The sequence below is a fragment of the Triturus cristatus genome, chromosome 12 (genome assembly GCF_964204655.1).
Source record: "Triturus cristatus chromosome 12, aTriCri1.1, whole genome shotgun sequence".
Classification (NCBI taxonomy): Eukaryota; Metazoa; Chordata; class Amphibia; order Caudata; family Salamandridae; genus Triturus; species Triturus cristatus.
This window is the reverse complement of record NC_140595.1, coordinates 100,772,413-100,796,844: the sequence shown is the minus strand read 5'-3', so window position 1 is coordinate 100,796,844 and position 24,432 is coordinate 100,772,413. Positions and strand designations below refer to the sequence as shown.

Here is a 24,432-nt window from a genome sequence, read left to right as displayed (position 1 = left end):
GTGCACAAGGCCCACAGGAAGTACCTCAGATTTGTAGTGGACGGCCAACACTACCAATTCAAAGTGCTCCCGTTCGGAGTCACGACCGCACCCCGAGTATTGACCAAGTGCCTAGCAGTGGTGGCAGCACATCTGCGAAGACAACACATTCACGTCTTCCCTTACCTAGACGACTGGCCAGTTCATACAATAAGTGTGTACATCACACACACACACACCACCATCCAGCTACTTCATCAGCTGGGCTTCACGGTAAACCACGAAAAGTCCCATCTCCACCCATCCCACATAAAACAATATCTAGGTGCCACTATAGACACCTCAAAAGCGCTCGCCTACCCCAATCCTGCCAGGATTGCAAGCATCCAGGCTCTATGCGCAAAATTTATAGCACAACACCCCCTTCCAGCTCGGGTGTTCATGCAACTAATAGGGATGATGGCCTCTTGCATCTTCATAGTACATCACGCAAGACTCCAGATGCATCCTCTCCAAGAGTGCTTAGCGCACCTATGGAACCAGGCCCAGGGTCAATTAACAGATCTGGTGTTGGTAGACGGTCGTACCCATCGCTCTCTGCAGTGGTGGACTACCACAAACCTTTCCAAAGGTCGACCGTTCCTGGACCCGGTTCCACAGATAGTACTAACAGACGCATCGCTCTCCGGCTGGGGAGCTCATCTGTTACATCTCACCATGCAAGGCAAGTGGTCACCTCAACAGAAGCTACTCCATATCAATCATCTGGAGTTACTAGCACTCTTCCTAGCCCTAAAATCCTTTCAGACACAAATTTTGGGCAAAGCAGTCCTAATCCGCACAGACCACATGACAGCCATGTATTATATTCAAAAACAAGGCGGGACACACTCTCCACAGCTCTTTCAATTAGCACAGAGCATATTGAGATGGGCCATACCCCGGAAAATCTTTCTCCTAGCCCAGCATGTCCCAGGAGTCCAAAACACTATAGCAGATCTGCTCAGCAGACAAACACAACAACTCCACGAATGGGAACTTCACCCGCAAGTTCTTCACCCATACTTTCAAATGTGGGGGCATCCACAGATAGACCTCGATACCCACACCCATTGTCCAAAGGCAATGCGATATGGATGAACTGGTCAGGCAGATTTGCCTACGCTTTTCCGCCTCTCCCACTAATTCCATTAGTAGTGCGCAAACTACAACAGTACTCCCTCACACTAATATTAGTAGCGCCAACTTGGGCCAGACAACCGTGGTACACCACACTACTGGAACTATCGGTAGTACCACATCAAAAATTACGCCTCTCTCCACACCTCTTAACCCAGAACCATGGAGAGATCAGACACCCGGACCCAGCTCAGCTCAACCTTGCGATCTGGCTCCTGAAATCCTAGAATTTGGGTACCTAAATCTTCCCCCTGACTGTATGAACATCATCAAAGAAGCTAGGCGCCCTACCACTAGAGCGTGCTACGCCACCAAGTGAAAACGTTTTGTTATCTATTGCCATAACAACACCATCAATCCACTAGATGTGTCCATTCAACGCATCATAGGCTATTTGCTCCACCTACAAAGGTGCTATCTGGCCTATACGTCCATTCGACTACACCTAGCAGCCATAGCATCTTACCTACAAAACAGGCAACATCTCTCGCTCTTTAGAGTACCTGCCATTAAAGCCTTCATGGAAGGCCTTAACAGAATAATTCCCCCCAGAGTACCACCCTCACCTGTGTGGAACCTAAATATCGTTCTTACCAGACTAATGGAACCTCCTTTTGAACCCCTACACAAATGTGAACTTCAATTCTTAACCTGGAAAACCGCCTTTCTTGTAGCCATCACTTCTCTCAGAAGGGTCAGTGAGATACAAGCATTTACTATTCAAGAACCTTTTCTACAAATGCACCATAATAAGGTGGTTCTTCGTACCAACCCAAAATTCCTTCCTAAAGTCATTTCTCCTTTCCACTTAAACCAATCGGTAGAACTACCAGTGTTCTTCTCGCAACCACAAACTGTTGCAGAAAGAGCTCTTCACACACTAGATGTCAAACGAGCTTTACTCTACTACATTGAGAGAACACAACCTTTCCGTAAGACCAAACAGTTGTTTGTCTCTTTCTCCCCACCACACAAAGGCAACCCCATCTCCAAGTCAGGGATAGCTAGGTGGATTGTCAAATGTATTCAAATTTGCTACAATAAAGCAAAACGAACGCTATCCGTTCCCCCTAAACCCCATTCTACACGTAAAATAGGGGCTTCAATGGCTTTTCTGGGTAACATCCCATTAGATGATATCTGCAAAGCAGCTACATGGTCAACACCGCACACTTTCACTAAACATTACTGTGTAGATGTGCAAACCAAGCAACAAGCTAGTGTGGGCCAGGCTGTACTAAAAACACTATTTCAAACCACTGCAACAGATATGGGTGGTCGCCGCTAACGGTGGGTACTGCTATATAATCTATGCACAAGTGTGTAATCTGCAGCTCAAATGCCTCGAACGGAATATGCTACTTACCAGTATGCATCTGTTCTTGGCATGTAGAGCTACAGATCTACACACGCCCACCCTCCTCCCCGGCTACCTGTATCTGTTCCAGCTTATCTTATTTAGATAACACACACATGGGCATCTTCACTGTTATTACTACGCTCCATCTTTCCCTGCTGGCGAAAAACAATCTGAGGATGGAGCCGAAGCCCATGCGCAATACGATCCAAGGGAGGAGTCACCGAACTTGTGAATTCCAAAGACTTTCCAAGAGGAAAAACAAACTGCAAACATCCGGGCCCAACACCAGATGGCGATCTATGCACAAGTGTGTAGATCTGCAGCTCTACATGCCAAGAACAGATGCATACTGGTAAGTAGCATATTCTTTATATATACACGTTTTTACGATCATACATGTATGGAAAGATATGTTTAGTGCTGATGAATTCAGTGAAGATTCTGAGGATGGAGACCTAGGTTCGCAAGTAGCATTCCATTCCTATATCTAGGATTCAGACCCACAACAAACATCCCACAGTTTGGATTCCATCAATTCTAGTACATTTTGATTTGTGAATGAATTTGATTCTCATCCAGGAGTTCCAGGGTATATGTGATTTATGAGCTGTAATCTCCTGAACTCAGTCTGTATTTTAAACACAAACTGTTTTTGTTGTATTTTTTAGGTCTCGCCTGAGCCAGCGCGCATGCCTTGCTCTGCGAGGCATTTAGTAGGGCTTTTAAACTCCAAACACATGCTCGTGTGTGCGCCTTTTTTTAGTTCTCGCCTACTCAGCGCGCATGCGCTGCATAGGAAGACCTTTAGCCGTCGCTCTGCTCTGTTTGGAAGCACACACTCTTGCTTGTGGCAGCATCCAGCTTGCTTGAGCATGCAGCGGCGCGCCACAAGCACAAGTGCAGTGCTTCCAAAAAAAACAGACTGCGCACGCATGCACCACTCCCGGGCTCTCGCCTCTCGCTTTCTCTCCTTTCTCTCCCGCTCTGTCTCTCTCTCGCTCTCTCTCCCCCTCTCTTGCTCTCTCTCCCCCCTCTTTCCCTTTCACTCTCTCTCTCCCTCCGGCCCTCCGTGTGTTCCATAATATCGACTAATAATGTCCAATAGCCAATACAATTATAAAGTGATTCTCATCTTCATGTCTAACACAGGAAATCGGTGTATGGTAGGCCCTACAATAGGAATAAATATATTGGGAATGTGGGAGATTTTCAAAGGTGGCTGCGGAGGGTCAAACAAGTCTCAGCTTGTGTAGGGCGGCTCAGCTGCCACTGCAAGAGATCGTCCGCCTCCACAGGTAGCATGCGCCACAATTTCCCGCTGACTTAAATGTATCCAGCCTACTTATCTGCTGTTACTCGTTTTGATGAAGAGTGGCATAATGTTCCCTTTTCTGTCATTTGCTAGGATGCCATGCGTGTTTTTGGAAACACAAGGAATTGGGGATCCTGTGAAGGGACTGCCATTTATTTACCCAAGTTAGAGCCAGGAAACGACCATGCGCTATATTAAGTACATTCATTCACAGGGGTGGACCTAGAGTATCTGTTAGCATCTGCAGTCCTAGATAAAGTATGCAATTAGCACCGCCCCTACTATTTTTTTCATTTTCATTGTTTTGGTTTGGATGATATCCCCTTAAATCAACACCCCGTGTTCACAGACTCTCCATCAATCAATGCGCAGGAACTTGAAACCAAACCTGTTTATCCAGACTCTGGAACTTTGGCTCTTTCATTCCACTGCAGCTCGCGCACTAATTGTAATATGTAAGCAATAAAAGATTGCAAAATGTAAATGCATTTGACTAGTTAATTCAGCTGTACTGTCTTCTGAAAAACTTCTGCTCGCTCGGATTCCGAGCGACCATGGAGAGTAATCGTCCTCAGACTGCTAGGATTAAAACGGATAGGTTTCCGGCCCATTCTGCAGGTTTATGGAAAGCGTCTATTAATATTTCAGAAGGGACACACAGCTGCAAGTCAATAGCTTCCCTTGAAACCAAAGCTCACCGTCTGGAAAATGGCACATTATCAGAAGAGGAGGATTTTCACAGAGCCGGCTATGGAACGGTGCCGCAAAGACCTCCATAGACACAAGGGTAAATTGCATTCCTTCAAAAATGCATTACAAAATCACTTTCGAACGCGCAATACCCGTCACCTTTCACACAAAGCCTAATTGGTAGACTTTATAGAAACCTACGTAACAATATTAAAATCATTTGCATCCCAAAGAGCCCTTCATTCTCACTGTATCATAAAGCAGTTTGGAGACACAGGACATTTCACACAATCTGAGGCCATTGTCACAACACCAGCCTGCCCCATTTACAAACTGCGTCACCTGGAGCCTAATAACTTCCATCGTTCTTGGCTTTTTGGGGGCGGGAGGATGGCTTTCTTCCCCCCCGAGGCGATTTGAAAGAAAATGGCGTCAAACTGCATTTTAGAGCGTAATTTTCACATCTGCTAAAAGCTCTGAATAGGCACTCGTGAAATATCCCAGTACTTTCATGATGTGCCAAGCCTGCGAAGCTTCCCAGGAGGGGACCACATTTTTTTCAGAATTGCTATGTGGTCCCCTGTAAGTTGAGAATGAACTCTGGTTTGACCTTGCAACCAGTGGTGCCCCCATGTTCCAAGAATAGTCTTCTGTATGCCAAGGACAATATATTACCATGCGTGCCCTCCATTATGCCAAGAATCGACTGTAGCATGCCATGGTCGGCATATTGCTGGGGTCCTAAGTAAGGCAATTATTCCCTTGAGTAGGCCAAAACCAGTGGCAGACTCTCAGGCATACCACTCTCACTCGCTCACTTACTCATTCTAACTCGCTCACATTCACACTCCGCCTCTCACTCCTGCTCATGGCCACTCATTCTAAGTCACACTACTTCAGTCATACTCACTGTTCCACTCACTCTTGCTTTAGCAATCCTTTTTCACTCAGTCTCAATTTCACTCGCTCTCACTGTTACACACGCTTACTCAGACTCATTCTAATGCACACAATCACACTCCGACTCACTCCTTCCCTCACTGATTTCCACTCCTACCCAATCACACTCACATGTTGTCACACACCCACACACATTTATGCACTCACTCACCTGTCCAGAGCAACATTGGATTTGTTTTTACTTATCTGCCTCTGATGGAGAGTCCTCCATGGCAACAGTGGAGTAGGAATCTGTATCTGGACATAGTAGCAATCAAGACATGATTACCACACTGCAAACAAGGAACCGGACAGGGCAGAGGGGACAGGATGTACATTAAGACTTACGACGTACCATGTCCCAGCTTATGTTAAGGTTGGTACTCCGGTCCTATCCTATACTGGGACCAGTCTAAGGATCTCACCCCTGCTGCTCTGTGTGAATTCTGGTTGGGCAAAGTGCACTGATGAGCACCCTGACAGTCTCATTTTCAGAGATATGCTGTGCTTCCTGAGGCATGCACACTATGCCTGCGAAATAATATGAACTGTGCCTGTGTGAAGGGACGTAGTTGAAGTATGTCCTCACGGATGTACAATCCAAACATCCCTTTGCAGAGTGCTGTGCTTTAAAACAGATGGGTTGTGGCTCAGCCCCTCCTCCACTTGTCTTTAGGAGTCTGTTTCAGTAGAGAGGGTATACCTGCACACTGGATGTTTTAATGAAAATACAACCCTTGTATTTTGATGAACACTGCTAAATGAAACACACATTAGTGTGGGTAGAGACTAGAGGTGTTATGTGACAACTGACATGGGCAGCATTGTAACGCTTTCTTGACGACCCACCACTGCAGCGTAAAATGGTATACTGAATCTTCATAAAAGCTGAATTCAACAGTGAGAGAGAGGGTGGAGAGAGATATCCGGCATGTCTAGTGTCCCAAAGCAGAGTGGCAGAGCTTGGACCATTCTCAAGAAAACTTTAGAGACCGAGTGGCAGCAACTTTCTCTTTTACTCTCTCTCCCTCCCGCCATGTGTTCCATAATGTCGACCTCCTCTTTCCCCATCCTGGATGCATACTGCTTTTCATTTACCTCATTCCAACACATTTTCTGCTGCTCCTTGCACGCAGCACAAGGGAGTAGGTTACATGAACATATTGCCTCCGACAACGACAGTTTCTAAGATCTTTCGGTGCCGTGATTATGGCTTAGCACACGAGTAATTCCTTTCTTCGCTATTGGTATGGGTGCCCAGTGAGAGGGCTGCCTGAGATGAATTTCCACAGTGGTTGTTTTTCAAGTGAGGAGGATCATGCACCTGTGAGATTTCAAGTTTTTAAATTACTTTTTAGGACTTGTGCGTATGATGAGCTGGGTTTTGCAGCGAAGGTTCAGCAGCTTCGTTTTTTGCAGAAATCACGCAGAGAATTAGGGAATGATTGAAATGGTGCATTCAGCTGCTACCAGGTTCGCCATTTTCTTTTTACTAAGCGAAGTGACTGGGGGTGTTAAATTGACACATCCGGGTAGATACAGTTGCATCTCAAATCCAACATATGAAGAAACACCAGTTGTCTCACACTTCACCTTGCACAACTGGTGCACACTTTTCTGTGGATGTATTCAGTGGATAGGGACGGTGCTGGATATGGATTGAATACTCTCAAACCAAAGAGTCTGCTTGACATCAGAAGAGAGAAAGTGGACAGACAGGCAGATCTAGGAGCAGTTAATGCACTGTCAGTGAGAGAAGCCAAAATGGGGACACCTGACCTATCTGTGCTTATAGCTACTATTTAATTCAGCAGTTTTCAAAACACCTTTTAGTGGGATGAATTGTTGTTTTTCAGTCTTCCGAAGTTCGAGAGTATGGTGGACTGTTTATATCTTAAGATATTGGCATTAATGCGTAGCTTTAAAGCACATGAGGCGAGAGTTCTGCAAAAGCAGGAGTTTATTTAAACAAGCATTGGCATAGCCAATAGGTCTTGCCTTTGGGACCTTATAAGTGTTTATCTATGCAACAGTTGATGTTGTTGCACCAAGGATATTGTGCTGGATAACTAAACACTTATAAGGTCCCAAAGGCGAGACCTATTGGCTATGCCAATGCTTGTTTTTATCACTTGCTATTGGGCTTTGCATGCGTCTTTCTAAGAAAGACAGCACGCAATTGGCCCAAGGCAGGTGCATGTCCCGCCTTCTCTGTTCTCTGGCCTAGGGTGCTCGAGAGAGCACCAGCGCCATCTGTTTCCAATTATCGCACCCGTTAACCCTTTCGATGCGCATGACGGAGCGGTTCCGTCATGCGCATCGGTCGCGCTGTGAGGATGACGGAACCGCTCCGTCATGGCCCCGCCCACGCACAAACCCTTCAGCACAGCAATCCGCGCAGCACTGAAGGGGTTAATTGGAAACAGGTGGCAGTCGCGCTGGCCCTGGTGCACTTTAAACGCACGCGCACCACTCCCGGGCTTGTATTTGGTCTTTTTTCCTCGGCTAGTTTCATTTTCGTAGTGGCTCCATAAGGCTTTTTGTTTCACTTCTGCTTGCCGCTAACTTGTTTGCTCACATGCGCCTGTGCCTGTCAAGTGCTGCTGCCGGAGCGCTGGCGGCTAATTATTATAATAGCACTAAGTTGAATGGTAGAGGCAGGCTGAGCACGCTGTTCGGCAGACCTCTTGGGGCAAGTTGAGCTGCTTAATGACAAAAGGTTGCACAGGATTCAATTACCGACTCAGGGGCATATATTTCACTAACGTGTCAATTACTAGTCGAGCCTGCCAATGGTTAACACCGTGACATTGAGGAGTCCATGTGAGCTCTGTCAGACTCATGTTTATAGGGAGAGTGGGTCGCTATGTGGCGTAGGTTGCCTCCAATGACGTGAGCGGGTGGCAGTTGTTGAATTCAGAGCAGTGGCTGCTGCCTGATAAACTCGCAGCGCCGCGATAATGAATCCATAACAGGTAGATACTTGAGGAATCATTCACCTGAAACAAAAGGTGTTCATCACTACTGTTCATATGATATAAATTGAGTCAGTAGTTAATTTGTTGCCATACATGATGTTATGAATGTATGTTTCTTTATGTTGTTTTGATAAAGTGTTTAGTGACAAAAAATGATTGATTCGAATATATAAAAGAAATTTCTATGGATGAGAACCTTTTGAGTTTTGAATACTTTGTTTACTTTTGTAACGATTCTCAAATAATAAGTTTCAGGTGAATGATTCCTCAAGGATCACTTGTGTTATGTTATTGATTATACCCAGTTCATTGGTGAATAGTGGGTTGCCCTATTGATGTTCTAATCGATAATGAATCCAGTGGCTGACCCAATCTGGCTCAGGCCACCGCAGCAGACAATAACACCTAGACTCACACTGCGGTGCCGGAGTGGTGCCGGGAAGCCCAACACCCTGCACAGCGCTTCGTCACACCCGCATTCGTTCAACTTGCCATAGAAGCCTCAGGTAAGTGGAGTGCCAAAGTTACCCGAGGCGTGGCGCAGCCTATCCGATCAGCCCCGGCGGCAGTTCCCTTATGAGAGTCTACATGGCGCCGCCTTGCCTGTTAATGTTGTATTTCAGCAACTACAGTAGCACCACTCCGCAAGTGTAGTGTCACGGACACTTTCTGTGGCGGCTGCCGGTAGATTTTTGGATTTAAAAGTCGAGAGCTTCCTACCTGAGCCAGGCCTGTTGGCATCGTTGAAACCAAAGGTATTTCTAAGTCATTGGATTCCGTAGGATACTGCAGCCAAGTGAATCAATCCCCACTGTATTCATGCTTAGTGTAAAGAAGGTAACTCGGTCCCAGAAGTGTGATTTGGATTCATAGATGCCAACAGACCCTCTTTCTGTTCACTTTCTCCATCTTTTCTCCTATGACCATACTAAATATCTGGAACCCTAATTCACCCAATGAATGGACACATAGCTGCCCAGGTTTCAGATTGTTATATGTGACATTTTCTTAATTTCGAAGTAAATATAAATCAGCCGCCGCAGGAGTTTGCAGCAGTTTTAAGATCTTATTAGAGTTTCCCTTTGCGCAAATAGGTGTCATTTCTGGTATTTGTTTCCCTCGTGTTCAATGCTTGATTTTTGTTAGCAAGAAAGTGTCACTTATAGTTGTTCAAATGTCACTCCTAATTGCACTGAAATTATGAAAATGTCACACATAGCAATCCGAAACCTTGGCAGCTTTGCAGGTTTGTAATCACACTTTGATTGGCCAGCAGCTGCTGCTTTTGATAATTTTTCCAAGTACTATTTAATCAACTCCTGCAAAATAAAATGTGAGAAAATACTCGGGGTTCTGAGTGAAAACAATTGGTACATGTTTTGTGGGAAGGGGTGTTGAGGGCGTTCTATGTATTGCTTAGGGTCAGGGATGAGTAGAGCTTTTGTTTTGGAAACTCTCTTGTTTTAACAACTATCGCCTAATTAATAGACATTGGTCTTTTTTTATAAGCATTCTCTTTTTTAGTTCTATCGGGTTATTGGAATGCCTTCTGTTTTTTTTTTTTGTGAACTTTATAAATCACTGCATCGAGTCTCCTTCATTTGCATTTGTGCGCGTCTGTGCGTCTATAATAGATAGCAAGATTTGGTAGCATGAAAGACAGAATATTTTAATCTGATGTGTTGGCACGGATGATGTGTGTTCATATTTGTATAATCTATGCTATGCGTATATCTTTGTCTGTGATGTAAAACATTGACTGTGAATTGCTGTGAACGAGATGTAACTTTCGGTAAATCCCGAGGAAGTGACTGCTTTATTGGACTGAATGTGTCTTCCTGTATTTTGAAGGGCTGGTTCTGAGCAGTACTTTATTTGATATTTAGGTCTCTCCTAGCGAAGCAGCGCATGCACGCTCCTGGCGAGATCTATTGTCGGCTCTTTTCTTGCGAAGCGAAGGTGGAAGCTCCACCCTCGCTTCTTACTGGCACGCCCGCCAAATCCGTGGTCTCTATTGGGAGGGAAGCATGTTTGGTTCCCTCCCTGTCTTTCTTCGGCGTGCCTCCCCGGTCAGGGCATGTGCACACGCCGGACTCCTCTTTGCCGTCTCCTCTTTGCCGGGCCTCTGCATGCCCGGACAAGAGATGTGCACGGCACTTGGGCGCGCTTTCACTTTCTTTACGGCGGCAAATGTAAACGGAAGGAAAAGGAAACCCAAAAAGTAATGCAACATTTCCAAAGCTCGAATATCTGGTTCCTCGTCAAACTTCCCACGCTAAACAAAATCTTTGCACGCCACTAGACTTTGATTTGCCTCTAAAGGGAACCCCCTTCTCCTACTGTTACGGGATTTTCACCTAAACAACAAATCTTGGATCACGCGTCCCCTCTTTCAATCTGCTATGAGGATTTCTGAAAGAGGTATGGTAGTTTTCAAAGGCATGTATTAACGTAAACTATTTTTTTTTTTTGTTTGTTTTTTAACCATTGCTGTTGACTCTGTGGTTCTCAGGGGTTATTTTCTATCTTACCACAAATAATAAATATAAACAAAAGCATCAATGTGTAAGGATATCGATGAACCACTGTGTCCATTAGATTGAAGGTGTTCCATTGTCACAGTGCCCAATCACAACACCTCCAATACTTGACAGTGCAAAATTCCAACCGTGACAACGAAAGTCAATGGCAGAGACCCAATACACCACTCCGCCTTGATCCAAAACACATATAAACCATTGTGTAACTACTATAGCTGTGACGAGCACTTCTCCAACTAGCGATGGATAAAACATCAAGACCCCCAGCTACCTCAACGGGTTAAGCCATCTCTGCTACGTGCCCAACTTCATCCCCATAGGCAGAGTTTCAGCTCCGCTAACTTTATCACTGTGCTCCAACAGCAGAGACCAACTTCCTGACAAATGTGTTTATGCTAACTGCGTCAATCCAGCAACTATGTCAATAACAAAGCTTATTCATTGTGGGAGTTTCACTTCTCCTCTATCCCTGCACCAGCTGTAAGGAACAAAGTCCCAAATGCCCTGTTAATGACACTCACCAGACTACTTCCCCTTGGGCTGTACTAGCCCCGTGGCGTGTTGTCAATACTGTATGGGCCACGCCAAAAGGGGACTTGAGGTATTCGGTTCCTCACTCCTGGCACTATTCCCCTCCGCTTTCCTTATTCTAACATGGCTGTCAGATGTCATCAGGCACAGGACAAGACAGAAATGTCATTTTTAATGCTTTTTTAAATATACATGGGGCTCCTTAAACCATTTTGATAAGGTTCACACTATATTACTTTTTTTTTATTACAATATAAGGTAAAGTGTTTGTCAACAGAAGTAACGACTTTAGAGGCAGGTGGCTGGTTACTGGATATAACCAAACATTAGATAAGGCCATCTTTGGTAACTTTTTAATATAACAATGAGGAGTTAACATTTTGGACAAGTAGCTATTACTGCATCTGACAAGCTGCAGGCGCTGGTGGTTTTGCTTGGATGAATTAACATTGGTTTTCTGTTTGGGTGGTTTAGGTTTTTTGCCTTAACGGTGCATTTCTGGAAAGGGTGCCTGGGGACTCCTCTCCCATGTAAAACCCTTAACACAGTGTCATTTAGTACCCCGACAGCCTCTTCCCTTTGTATGCTAGATTCCGACTCTGCCTTTAGTAGGCTGTTTCTCAACAGACTGGCACACTTCACCCTGCCTCATTTGCATTCTGTAGGAGCTATTGGGGTGGTCTTAAATTTAAATCAAGCAATTTGTCATCCGGACGGGGTCTTGGGTACATATGGAACAGGAAACAGAACAGAGAATGTGTTTGCTCCGCGGAGCAGATTGCAGAGATTCTCTGTCTTGTTTGTTTTCATTTTTCTACGGCCATTGACAGGACTTTAAAAGCATCAGTGGCATTGTTGGGCATTCATCTGCTCCGCAGACACCTTGCATCGCTATTAGCTCTTTATAGAGACTCCTAGTGCCTGCAAAAATCTTGTTTTATTCACAAAATAAGTCCACATGGAAGGCCGCTTTCCCTGATCTCTTAATAGCCTTCCCCGCTGGACATTCACATGCACAGCTTGGCCCCAGCACAAAACACTCAGCACCTGTCCAATGCGGACATGAAGACTTGCCCGTGCACAAACACTGCAGCCTGGTCACTGCTACTCACACACATCTCTGCAGGTGCACCCTGGCACTTGTTAGCATACATTCTGGTCTCTGCATACACGCCCCTGACAACCAACATACAGAGCCAAGCACCACACACAGGGCTTTAAGTGGGATGAAAAAAACATGTAAGCTAAACACCTGCGCTTAGCATAGTGTGCCCCCGACTGGTGTTTTGCTGCTTTTGTCATTACATCCAAATAAATACTACAAGTAACATTGCACCTACAACAAGCCAGGACTAATAGCTTTGTCAATGGTTGTTAGTTGCATAAGATAAATAAGCAACAACTATGGCTTCCTTGTATAGAATATTGAAAATGTTTTGACACTGTGAAAGAACTATGGCGGCCGCGCGTCGTCTTTACATGATCTGGGAAAAAGGGGGTGGTGATGGACAGTTTCTGAATGATGCAGAATACTCTTACCAAGTCAAGAGATCATGGTTTTAATCCATCACCGTTTTTTAGCTCACTGCACCATCCCAGCTCAGAACCTGGCTACATGCAAATTAGTCTGTACCTGTCCCAGTGCATGATGGGAACAGGGCAAACCAAACTACCAAGCCAATTCTTATACTGGGAAGGAAACGAGCTTCCGGGGACCGGTTTCTGGCATCACAGCCTTCGTCGGCCCGGCTTGCCTGAATCCTGATGGTGCAATGAGCAAGGGACTCACGTCTGAGCATACCCTCCCACACTGAGTGTGGATAAATTCGATTTGGGAAAAAGGGGGGTGGTGATGGACAGAGTTTCTGAATGATGCAGAATACTCTTACCAAGTCAAGAGATCATGGTTTTAATCCATCACCGTTTTTTAGCTCACTGCACCATCCCAGCTCGATCCCAGCTCGATTTCAGGTTCTGAGCTGGGATGGTGCAGTGAGCTAAAAAACGGTGATGGATTAAAACCATGATCTCTTGACTTGGTAAGAGTATTCTGCATCATTCAGAAACTCTGTCCATCACCACCCCCTTTTTCCCAAATCGTCTTTACATGATGGCCTTGGATTTGTGTGTCTTCAGCCGAAACCGGTATAACCTGACTGACACTCGTAGAAATATGCCACATTTAGGATTCTTTCACCCGGCGTCGAGACTGCACATCACTGGCCCCTACTACGCTAAATCCTGCCCCCTAACACAACACATCCCCTTGCCCTCAAGTAACACGCAACCGCCGGCCATCCCACGGTCGCTGCACATCAACCCCCGAGCAGTCAACAATCGGCGCACAAGACAGCAGCCCAAAGCCTCGCCAAATGTGTCACTCAGGAAAGACCAATAACTGAGCATTACTCTGCATCAGCCGACGACGCAGGGATCCCGCTTTCTGTACTGTGCCGGTTCGAGTGATTAGCAATATATTCCAAGCTACACTAAGCATTCAAGGACAAGGAATCCTTAAAAATAAATTGACTTGTACCAAAAAGAGACCGATGACCAATTACAATCGGGACCTGGTGATGAAATTTGCCTTCAATATCCCCATCTCTGCGATAAGCAGGGTGGCAAACGTGCATCGATAGGACTATGTTCACGGAATGATTCCACGGTTTACAAAAAAAATAGCGTTCCCGTTGTGAGAGCGATGCTGATTGGCTCAAAGGGCAGGGCAGGTGTCGTGAATAATGGCTCGTATTCAAGATGTATCACTTGAAGATTTAATGTAGGAACAGCACCATAAGAAAGCACGTCCACCAACCACAGGAGCCAGGTTCATAACTGTCTCCCAAGAACTCTCCCCGGCACGGACCCAGACTCTAGAACATCCATAGAGTCTAACCAGGGTCCCCAACAAGTTTTCATTTAAAACATACTGCACTGGCGCTATGATAAACACAACACATCTTCCTCCCTTAAACGATAAAACAAAAAAACAACAACCCAAAAATAAATAAATAATAAATAAATAAATAGGTAAATAAATTACGGATGCAATCTCTTTTGGATAAGAGTTACAAAATCTGAAAACCATACAGGTCTTTTACGCAAACGTTTGGTCTCTTGACAGTTTGCATCTTCTTGGCATGCACCAGAATTGACAGGGATACAGGGTAACACAACTTCATCAACATTATTCTGACATAAATCATGGTTGCAATCCACACTGTTATTGTTGCAATTCTCAATTCCAGAAATCTCCTCAGAGATGTCTTCCAGAACTTGACTTCTCGTAGGAGAAGAGTGAACCTCCTTATATAATTTCCTGTCACCTTTAAGCACAGCAATTTTGTTCAAATTCCACACTTTACCATTAGAAAGCCTAACAGCATTCTTCAAAACTTCACTAACTTCAAAGGGACCCATAAATTGACTATCACCTTTGGAAGCTTTCCATGGTTTTCTAACTTTCACTAACGTTCCTACTTTTATGTTTGATTGTGGATTTGTTCTTTCCTTAAAGTTAAAGCTGTGCTTATTTACAATATGGGATTTTTCTAACCTCCTGGTCACCTTATCAAGATCAATGCGGCATTTAGTGGATGAAATAAGCCAAGCAGGATTGACCTTAGTTCTAGCAAGTCTACCTCTCATGATTTCAAACGGGGTACATTGAGTCATGTTATTAGGGGTAATCCTGTACTTCCACATAGTCTTCATTACTTGATACTCCCACTTGCTGTCACTCACACCAACCATTTGAATAGCAGCTTTAAGTACTCTATTAAACCTTTCTATTATACCATTTCCACTAGGATTGTAAAGTGAAGTAGTGCAATGAATGACTCCAGTTTTACTGAAATATTCCTTTGCCTTATTGGATAAAAATTGTACACCATTATCAGTGATCACACGTATAGGTAATCCCTCTGCCGTGAACACTTCATCTAGGAATAGTAAAACAGTATCAGTATTAACTTTTCCGACTACTTTTACTACAGGCCATTTTGAAAATAAATCCATTGTAGCCACAATGTATTGGTTTAAAGGACCAATGGGACCCATAATGTCCATTGCAATGGATTCCCAGGGGCCATCAGGAATAGGGTGTCCTTGTATAACAGGTTTCAAAGTCTTCAAAGACTTGTCAGCGTTTGCACATTGGATTCAATCTCTAACAATACGTTCGACACAATTATGTAACCCAGGCCACCAGAATGTACCCTTGACAGACTGTTTTGTCCTGATGATGCTGTTATGGGCTTCATGGCCATGTCTAACAATAATCTCCCTCAATCCTAAAGGAGGAACCGCTTTATCACCCCTCCAGATAGTAGAATCGGAACAGGATAATTCCTCTTTCACCTCCCAAAAATTTCTTAACTCGGGAGAAAGGTTCTTCTTAGCTGGCCATCCCTCAATTAAGTACTTTTGGACCTCTTGTAAAACTTTCTTTGTGAAATTCCATGTTCCAAACCTCAATCTTAATGGGTGGTACTCCCTCATCGTGGACTAAAGCAATGTGAAAATCATCCCAAGTATTGTGAATACACTCCTTCAAGGGTAGAGGTAGTCTGGATAAAAAATCTGCTGTGACATTATCTCGACCTGGAACATAAATCATCTTGTATATGAAATCTTGTAACCTCATAGACATACGTGCAATCCTAGCAGAGGCTTTAATCAACCCCTCAGTAGTAAGTAACCGCACAAGAGGTTTATGGTCAGATCTAACTTCACATTCTTTTCCCCAGACAAACACTCTAGGGCCCAAACTACAGCTAATGTTTCTCTTTCAATAGTTGAATATTTCTCTTCTGACGGGGTCAAAGCTCTAGAAGCATATGCAATGGTGGATTCATTACCATTCACTCTTTTCTGGGACAGGACAGCGCCTAAACCCTTTGAGCTAGCGTCGGTCGTGACAATGCAAGGAAGTTGAGGATCAAAATTATTCAATGCAGTAGCATTGCTGATGGCAGATTTAACATCTGTAAACTTTCTCACACTCAGAATCCCACACCAATTAGCACTTGTTCTTCAAAAGCGCTCTAATATTAAACACTCTGCCAGAGAAATTTCGTATATATTTGGAGTAAAATTCTGTCAACCCTAGGAAAGATCGGATGTCGTCTTTAGATTTAGGAGGCGGAGCAAGTTGGATGGCTTCTACAAGATCGGGCTTAGGTTTGACACCATCGGCACATAAAGTATGCCCCAAATAAGTAACAGAATTAACTCCAAATTTACACTTACTATGTTTCACTGTAAGGCCATTCACCGATAACTTGCTAAGAACAACCTTAAGGACTTGATCGTGAGAAGGTTTGTTGTCACTAAACACTAGTATATCGTCCTGGAAACAAATAACATTTTTGCAATCGCCAAAAATATCATACCTTACCCGCTCAAAAACTGCCGCAGCTGGGGCAATACCGAATGGCATTCTCTTAAATTGGAAACAACCAAACGGCGTGACAAAAGCAGTGTACTTCCTGCTATTTACATCCAAGACAATTTGGTGGTAAGCTGACGATAAATCGATGCATGAAATTTTTTTCGCTCCAGCTACTAAGGATAACATTTCAGAGATTCGGGGAAGGGGAAATTGGTCAACGACAATGTTGTTGTTCACATGGCGCAGGTCAATACACAACCTAATATTACCATTAGAGCGTCTGGCCACCACAATGGGAGAAATCCTTTCAGAGGATTCTACTCTCTATAATATCACTCTTAACTAACTTATCAATTTCTTTTTTGACTTCATCCCTAACTGTGATGGGAATGTTCCTGGCTTTATAAATCTTTGGGCACGCATTGTCTTTTAACATTGGGAAACTTGTTCAGCGTGGAACTACCACATTGATCAGATTCTCCAATAACCATTTCTGGATTTGGGCTATTAGGGTTGAGGATGATATCAAGTTTCCCTTGCTCAAACCACCCCAGGACAGAAGGCCCATGTTTGGATATGTATAATTTGGCAGTACATTCACGACCTTTGAATTTAAATACTAGTACCCTGAAGCCAAGAATATAGATTCTTTCACCTGAATACCCTTGCGGATTAATGTCTCCAGGATACAACACAGGACCTAGTTTATCAATAAACTTGGATTTCCACACATTCTCATTAATTATGGAATAGGGAGACCCTGAGTCCGCATAAATTTGTAGTTTTACCCCACCAATAGTCATTTCACAGATAGGTTTTTTCTTTATCATATTATTGTCAATATTCAGGATAATAGGAAGACCCTCCGTGATGTTAAACATGTAAGATTTTTCAAGCTCTTCTTTGGTGTCAGTCATTGTCACTAGATTCTCCATCTTCCACGCATCGTACTTTTTTGCTTTTGTTTTTTTTCAAGCTTTAGCAATGTGGCCAACTACACCACAGACAGAACATCTGTTTAATTGCTGGGCATCCCTTAAAATTCGCCAAATGCAAGCTACTATCACACCTGTAGCATCTAAATTTGTTTGTCTGTAGCATTTTCTTTAACAAGTTTTTTTTTTTTGTAAAGTGGTTTGGTTTTAGTGTTATCAATTTTGGCAACAGTATTGCTTACTTTGCTATTTTCCTCAACTTTAACATTCACTTGTTTTGCGCTTCTGCTAGACATTTCTGCCTTCCTAACAATAGCAAGAATATCTTCCAATTTTGAATCACCATTGACCCATAGCCTATCCTGGATAGAAGTGTCTTTAATATGCATGACGACTTGATCCCTTATAAAATCCTCCTGTAGATTTCCAAATTGACAATCCAGGGAAAGAGTTCTTAAAGCGGAAACGTAATTGTCCACAGGTTCATCAGAATTCTGTTTCCTCTGGAAGAATTTATATCTCAGTATGCCAATGCATACTTTCGGTGAGAAATAACGGTCAAAATCGTTGACAGCTGCTGTAAAAACATTCTGATCAGTGCCGCCTGTAGGTCTAGACATTTGGTTGTAGGGTTTGAGACCTTCTGGACCCACTGAATGTAGGAAGATACCTTTTTTTCTGCAGGAGACATTTTTCCCTTTACATCTAATGTCTCTATATAATTAATAAAATAGGCTTTCCATTCTGCCCACTCCATGCAAGGATTACCTCCAGCTGGCCAAAAGCACTGGGGCGGAGCTAAATTGTAGTTTTGGGCGTTAGCCATTATTGTTTCAAGAAAAGTTCCAAAGAATTGTAGATGGATAAACTGTGAGGGTGTTTAACTAACCAGTAAACATAAATGACTTAAGTCGTAAAAAAATAAAAAATTTAAACAATTAAAAAAAAAAAAACTAGTAGAAATTGAACAGAAATCAGTTAAAATGATTCACTCATTCTCCAAAACATGCTGTTAATTAAAGAAGTGAATCCGCTCTGTAAATAAGCAGTACCTTTAAGGAAATTAGACCGTGAATCTGAAGTCCCGGTTCCGATCTCTTGTTGCTAGGCGATGACATGCCAGCTCCGATGAATTTGAAGAAAATGGCGGCACGCTGCTTGCGTGCGTGAAAACCATAGAGTAGAATGCAGAGCGTTGCTGGTGCTTCCTAGAGACGTTGAGCGTGCGCATAAACTCTTGTAGTACGTCACATTGAAGAGGAGGAAGCCGTAGCAACAACGGAATACCGTGCACACGGTAAGTTTGAAGAAACGATGAATTTAGTATTTAATTCATTCAAAATGTACCTGGGCAAGGTAGGCGCTTCCAGAAAAGGGGTCAGAGGTCGTATTCTTTCGCCGGTGATGAAGATTTCACTTTGAATCGAAGAAAAGTTTCTCACCTCGTACGCGAGTTTGTTTTCCCTTTTTTTTTTTTTTTTAATAAATAGTGGTGCTGCTAAAGCTTCACTCGTCGCCAGGTTTGTCGTGAATAATGGCTCATATTCAAGATGTATCACTTGAAGATTTAATGTAGAAACAGCACCACAAGAAAGCACGCCCACCAACCACAGGAGCCAGGTTCATAACTGTCTCCCAAGAACTCTCCCCGGCACGGACCCAGACTCTAGAACATCCATAGAGTCTAACCAGGGTCTGTGCCCCAACAAGTTTACATTTAAAACAAACTGCACTCGCGCTGCGCGCTATGATCAACACAACAGCAGGTCTCTTTGAAAGGTTTTCTTAAGGAGAGCAATGCTTCCTTCGGCGGCCCAGGTACCCTTTAGCATTAGAAATTAACTATAGGGCATTCTAATATTTCTTGTGAACACGGTGAAACTTCGTTTCGTTGAAAGGTATTTCAGATTTACTTTCTATTAATTAAAATGTTAATATCTGCAGTCATTTTAAGGAAGTGGGCTTATCAAACCGCAAATCTGGCAGGCTTACGGTACTTAAAGGCACGTCATAATTACAGTCGAATTCCAGTAAAAACATAAACCGTAGTGATCAGTGCTAAATGTCCGTGAATATAATAGTAAACAGCTGGTTTTACAATCTGTGTATGTGTGTGTGTGTGTGTATATATATATATATATATATATATATATATATATATATATATATATATATATATATATATATATATATATATATATATATATATATATATATATATATATATATATATATATATATATATATATATATATATATATATATATATATATATATATATATATATATATATATATATATATATATATATATATATATATATTCGAGAAATTTTTTGGGGAAAGACATGCCTTCGCAGTCGCAAGACGTTCTGATGCGCTGGTAGAATAACTAAGTTTTCGTGCCACCACTAACAGTAATGTAGTTTAGGTGTCTTATGTATGGAAGCCTTACAATGTGTTTTTTTATTTTGGGGGATGGAGAGAAGCAAGTGCGTTTAGGGTGGAGTGCCGTGTATTGGATGGTGCTGAGCGCGAGTTATCAGTTTATTTGGTGACCGAGTGGAGTGTAATGTGGAAACGCTGTTAATGTGATCCTGCTTCTATTCTCCGGTCTGTCCACTCCCGATGCCACACTGACGACTAACGACACGGGAAGAAGGGGGCACTGCAGAGCTGCTGGCTGGCCTCTGATCAACAGGCAGTGCTCCTCGTGTATACAGAGAGCATTCCAGGTGGTCCTTCAATATCCCCGAGCTCTGTGACTACCTGCTCCCTGACTCCAGGCTATCTATTGCTCACTCCCAGCGAGCCTTGCATGAGGCAGGCACCGCCCCAGTGCCATCAGGACCCCTCAATACTGAGCTTGCATCTTCCTGACTGGGAGCTGGACACAATGCCTCACTAACAGTGCAATGAACGAGACCAATCCCTCTAGCGCTCACCAGCCAGTTGATTCCCGAGGCGCTCAGTACAAATGCATCAATTCTCTCTGGTGCATGCTAGTACCAAACAAGTACATGGGAAGCATGCAGTATGTGTTTGCCTGTTTGTTTCACACCAACCACCCTTCATTGTTAACCCGTAGTGCTTGGAATCTCTTGCGTTTTGGCGCAATGTGATTCCTACAAACGGCCCCTGTCAGGTTTGTCTCACATCGCCTCATTGCATATTCTTTGTTCTTTTCTTGGGATCCTGTGTTTATGCAATAAATCACCTTTGTTCTTTAATTGTTAAGCTTTCTTTTCTCATCACCATATATTATTTCATTGTCCCCCCTCTTGTTTAACCTGTCTCTTTGTATCTCCTCCCGTTTAAGATTTTTTTATTGAGAATTTTTCAGAGAAAGGAACATAATAAATCGCACCTTCCACAAATTATCAATTTGCTGTTGTTTTCTCCTGCATACCCCTTCTCTCTTTCAAAGTCATCCCTTGTTTTTTCTTATGCCTTTTAATTTACATTTAGCTTCTATCTGACACTGGTCTGGGTCTGTGGTGAGTGGCATTCTAAAGGAATTGCGTCATACAACTTACATGGCTGGGGGGTGTACGGAGGTGTAAGACAATCGTGGAAAGAGCCTTGGAACACACTGGGTTCTGTCAATTTTGCAGCAAGCACTCTGGGCTCCATTTTCTCCTTCAGTCTGTAGTAGCGCAGCCCCGAGAGCTGAAGTCAGGCTCTCTAGGGACCTCTATTAATGACATGTGGTAGTGCAACATGGTGCACCCAGCGCTGTATAGTCCTATCCAGGAACCTCTAGTGACTACCTGTGTCATTGCACCATAGCTCAGCCTGCGCTGACACTGGCTGATGTGCTGAATTTCTATACACTTATAGGTCCCAAAGGCGAGACCTATTGGCTATGCCAATGCTTGTTTTGTCCAGCCGCAAAATTAATGTGCATTCCCCAAATAAGAGAAACACCTGTATGACTAAAAATGTATGTTGCCTGTTTAAAAAAATATATATATTTCGGGACTCACTAGACTTTTCTTCAACTACGCACTGCTATGCATGTTCCTCTACATTTTCACCATAACCCACACTTCAACAAGTTGATTTCTAGTCTTGGCAAAAGCATGTTGTGAATTCTCACACATATAATTTGTTATTGATATTCGATCAGTATTTGTGGAATGCATTCAAGCACTTTTGTAAATACTCTGTCCTAGAGGTGCACAAGTGTGACCTCATATTTGAATTTGTTTTTGCTTCTTTTTCTTTTTTTTTTTTAGGGATCCTTCCATTATGAAGTCTGTCGAGCGAATCTTTAAAATCTGGGAAGAGAGAGGGGTCTATCCCGAGGAGACAATTGGAGCATTTAAGGGTGTTTTGAGTATGTATTTTTCTTTTGTAATTTGTGTTCAGATTTGTGTAGGTACTTTGATACACTGAATGTATGGGAATCTATATGCCAACCATGAGGTGTTTGTTGCTAAATATAATGTAGTGTTATTAATGAGCAACATCTAGTCTTTCTTATTAATGCTATATTTGTAGAGTGGGACTGGTTCAAGTTTGCATCAGATGTGTTGATATGCTTGGTTTTCTTGACTGCCATGTATAGGGGTTTACTATTGTCCCCATATTAAATATGTTTTTTATTCATTTAAATTTGGAGGCAGATGTTTGCTTCTAAATCCCAACTGATCAGTCAGTGGGTTAATACGTTTGAAAGCATTCCAGGTGAATGTCTTGAATCATGCCTTTTTCTTTGTATTGTAAGTGCACCTTACAGTGTTCCATTTTATTTTATGTCAGTTGTTTGGGCGTGCCACTAGCTTTGTGTAACATGCACCTCTATCCTGTCAACCACTTGATTTATTTGAGAAATTCTCATTTGTGAAAATAAAAGATGTTAGAGACCCAGCTGGTATAGATGCAATTTGAGCACTTCACTTGTTAAGGTTACACCATATTTAGCCTTTCGATTGGCACTGTAATGGTCCATTTGATTTGGTCTTTAGTGAATTAAGGCGTTTACCCTTCGACTTCAAATTTTCCTGTGGTTTAAGTTTGTGGTCAGTTCTTGCTCGTGATAATCTTGCTTGTGATCATCATCACAACTGTCCCTCTCAAGACAATTTCTTTCTCTTTTATAGTATTGGTCTCCCTCACAAGGAACGCCTACCTCCAAAGCTAAATTGTGAAGCTTGTAGGTTAGCAGAATTGTAACCACCTTCATTAAAATAAAAAAATATATATATATATTTTGTTTAATATACAAATTGTAATCTTTATATACCTTTCTCTCCACAAAATGAGTTCCCTAAACACCGATTATTGGTGATATGACTTATCAGGTGTTATGATTTGTCTCTGGTACTTTTTATCAACATCTAGAAAGGTAAAAGGGCTAATTTGACCTAGCCACAGTTTGAATGCGAGTTGCAGTTCCCCCTCCTTTCTGTCACGTTTGGCCCTTCTCCTATTGAACATTCTTCAGAAATCTAGAAAACAATTAGATTGGGACCTGCTGGAAACATTTACCAAATATACAGACATTTCAAGAAAAACATGCATGCAATTGTGAAACACGGGCTAGAATATAACTTATAAAATTGTTACTTTAACTGGATATTGAAATATCCCGGCCTAAGGCAGATGCACCTCGGTAGACATCCATTTTTTCTTCCTGCTGATCTGATTCTCCAATATGCTCTAAATAATTTATCTGATGGGCACAACATGTAGTGTGCATTAGGCTTTGTTGACTGTAAACTTCCTAGATGTTCATAGTCGGAAAAGTAATGAAAGTGCGCTTCAGTTTACCGAAGCTGTGATAGATCAATTTTAGAATAAGCAGAATATAATTGTGGGAAAAAAAAAATGTGATGACCATTATAATCAAAAATCTTAAACATTCAGTTTACTTCAGTTAGGCGAACAGTCGCTTATTCTCAGTGGCAATTATTCAAAATGTTAGGACTTAGGTTTAACTTTTTTTTTTTTAAATATATATATATATATATATATATATATATATATATATATATATATATATATATATATATATATATATATATATATATATATATATATATATATATATATATATATATATATATATATATATATATATATATATATATATATTCTTACCTCTTTCTGCCAGACCGCCATTTAAACAAATTTTGCTTTCTCACATATAGAGTTTCCAAATGTCTTTGCACTCTCCCAAGATGTTATCTATAATGTCAAAAATGAATTTTCGGATGCACGTGGCAGTCATTAATGCAGTGGGCCGATGTGTGGTCATTAAAACCTCTGGAATATTGATTTCCCTAGGTGGGAATTGGGTGTGAAGGTTTTGTTGCTTTTAATTTGTTTCTTTTTATAAGACACGGGCTGGGGGAAACGCGAGCGAAGCAAGAGCGTCCGGACCAAAGTAACGGAGAAAGTTGTGGAAGGTGAGAAAGACCAGAGAAAATTATCTGATACTTCAATAGATATGTCTCACACAATCCTTGTTTGCATACCCACTTAACAATTATACTTTCTTTTATGTCTTTCTCCTTTCACTTAATTTTGTGGAAATTGTGACATTTTATGAGATTCCTTATGATGGGTGTTCTCACTGTTTCTCCTGCATGTC

General features: G+C 42.5%; 1 protein-coding gene across 2 annotated transcripts in view; it reads left to right on the top strand.

The window, feature by feature from the left end:
* RPRD2 (regulation of nuclear pre-mRNA domain containing 2) overlaps positions 1 to 24,432 on the top strand; it is a 338,434-nt gene that overhangs the window by 119,647 nt on the left and 194,355 nt on the right. For both annotated transcript variants that reach the window (XM_085638713.1, XM_085638714.1), the window contains 2 exons: positions 22,073 to 22,173; positions 24,179 to 24,247. In XM_085638713.1, the coding sequence (XP_085494839.1) occupies positions 22,073 to 22,173; positions 24,179 to 24,247 (170 nt within the window). The remainder of the gene's footprint in view (positions 1 to 22,072; positions 22,174 to 24,178; positions 24,248 to 24,432) is intronic.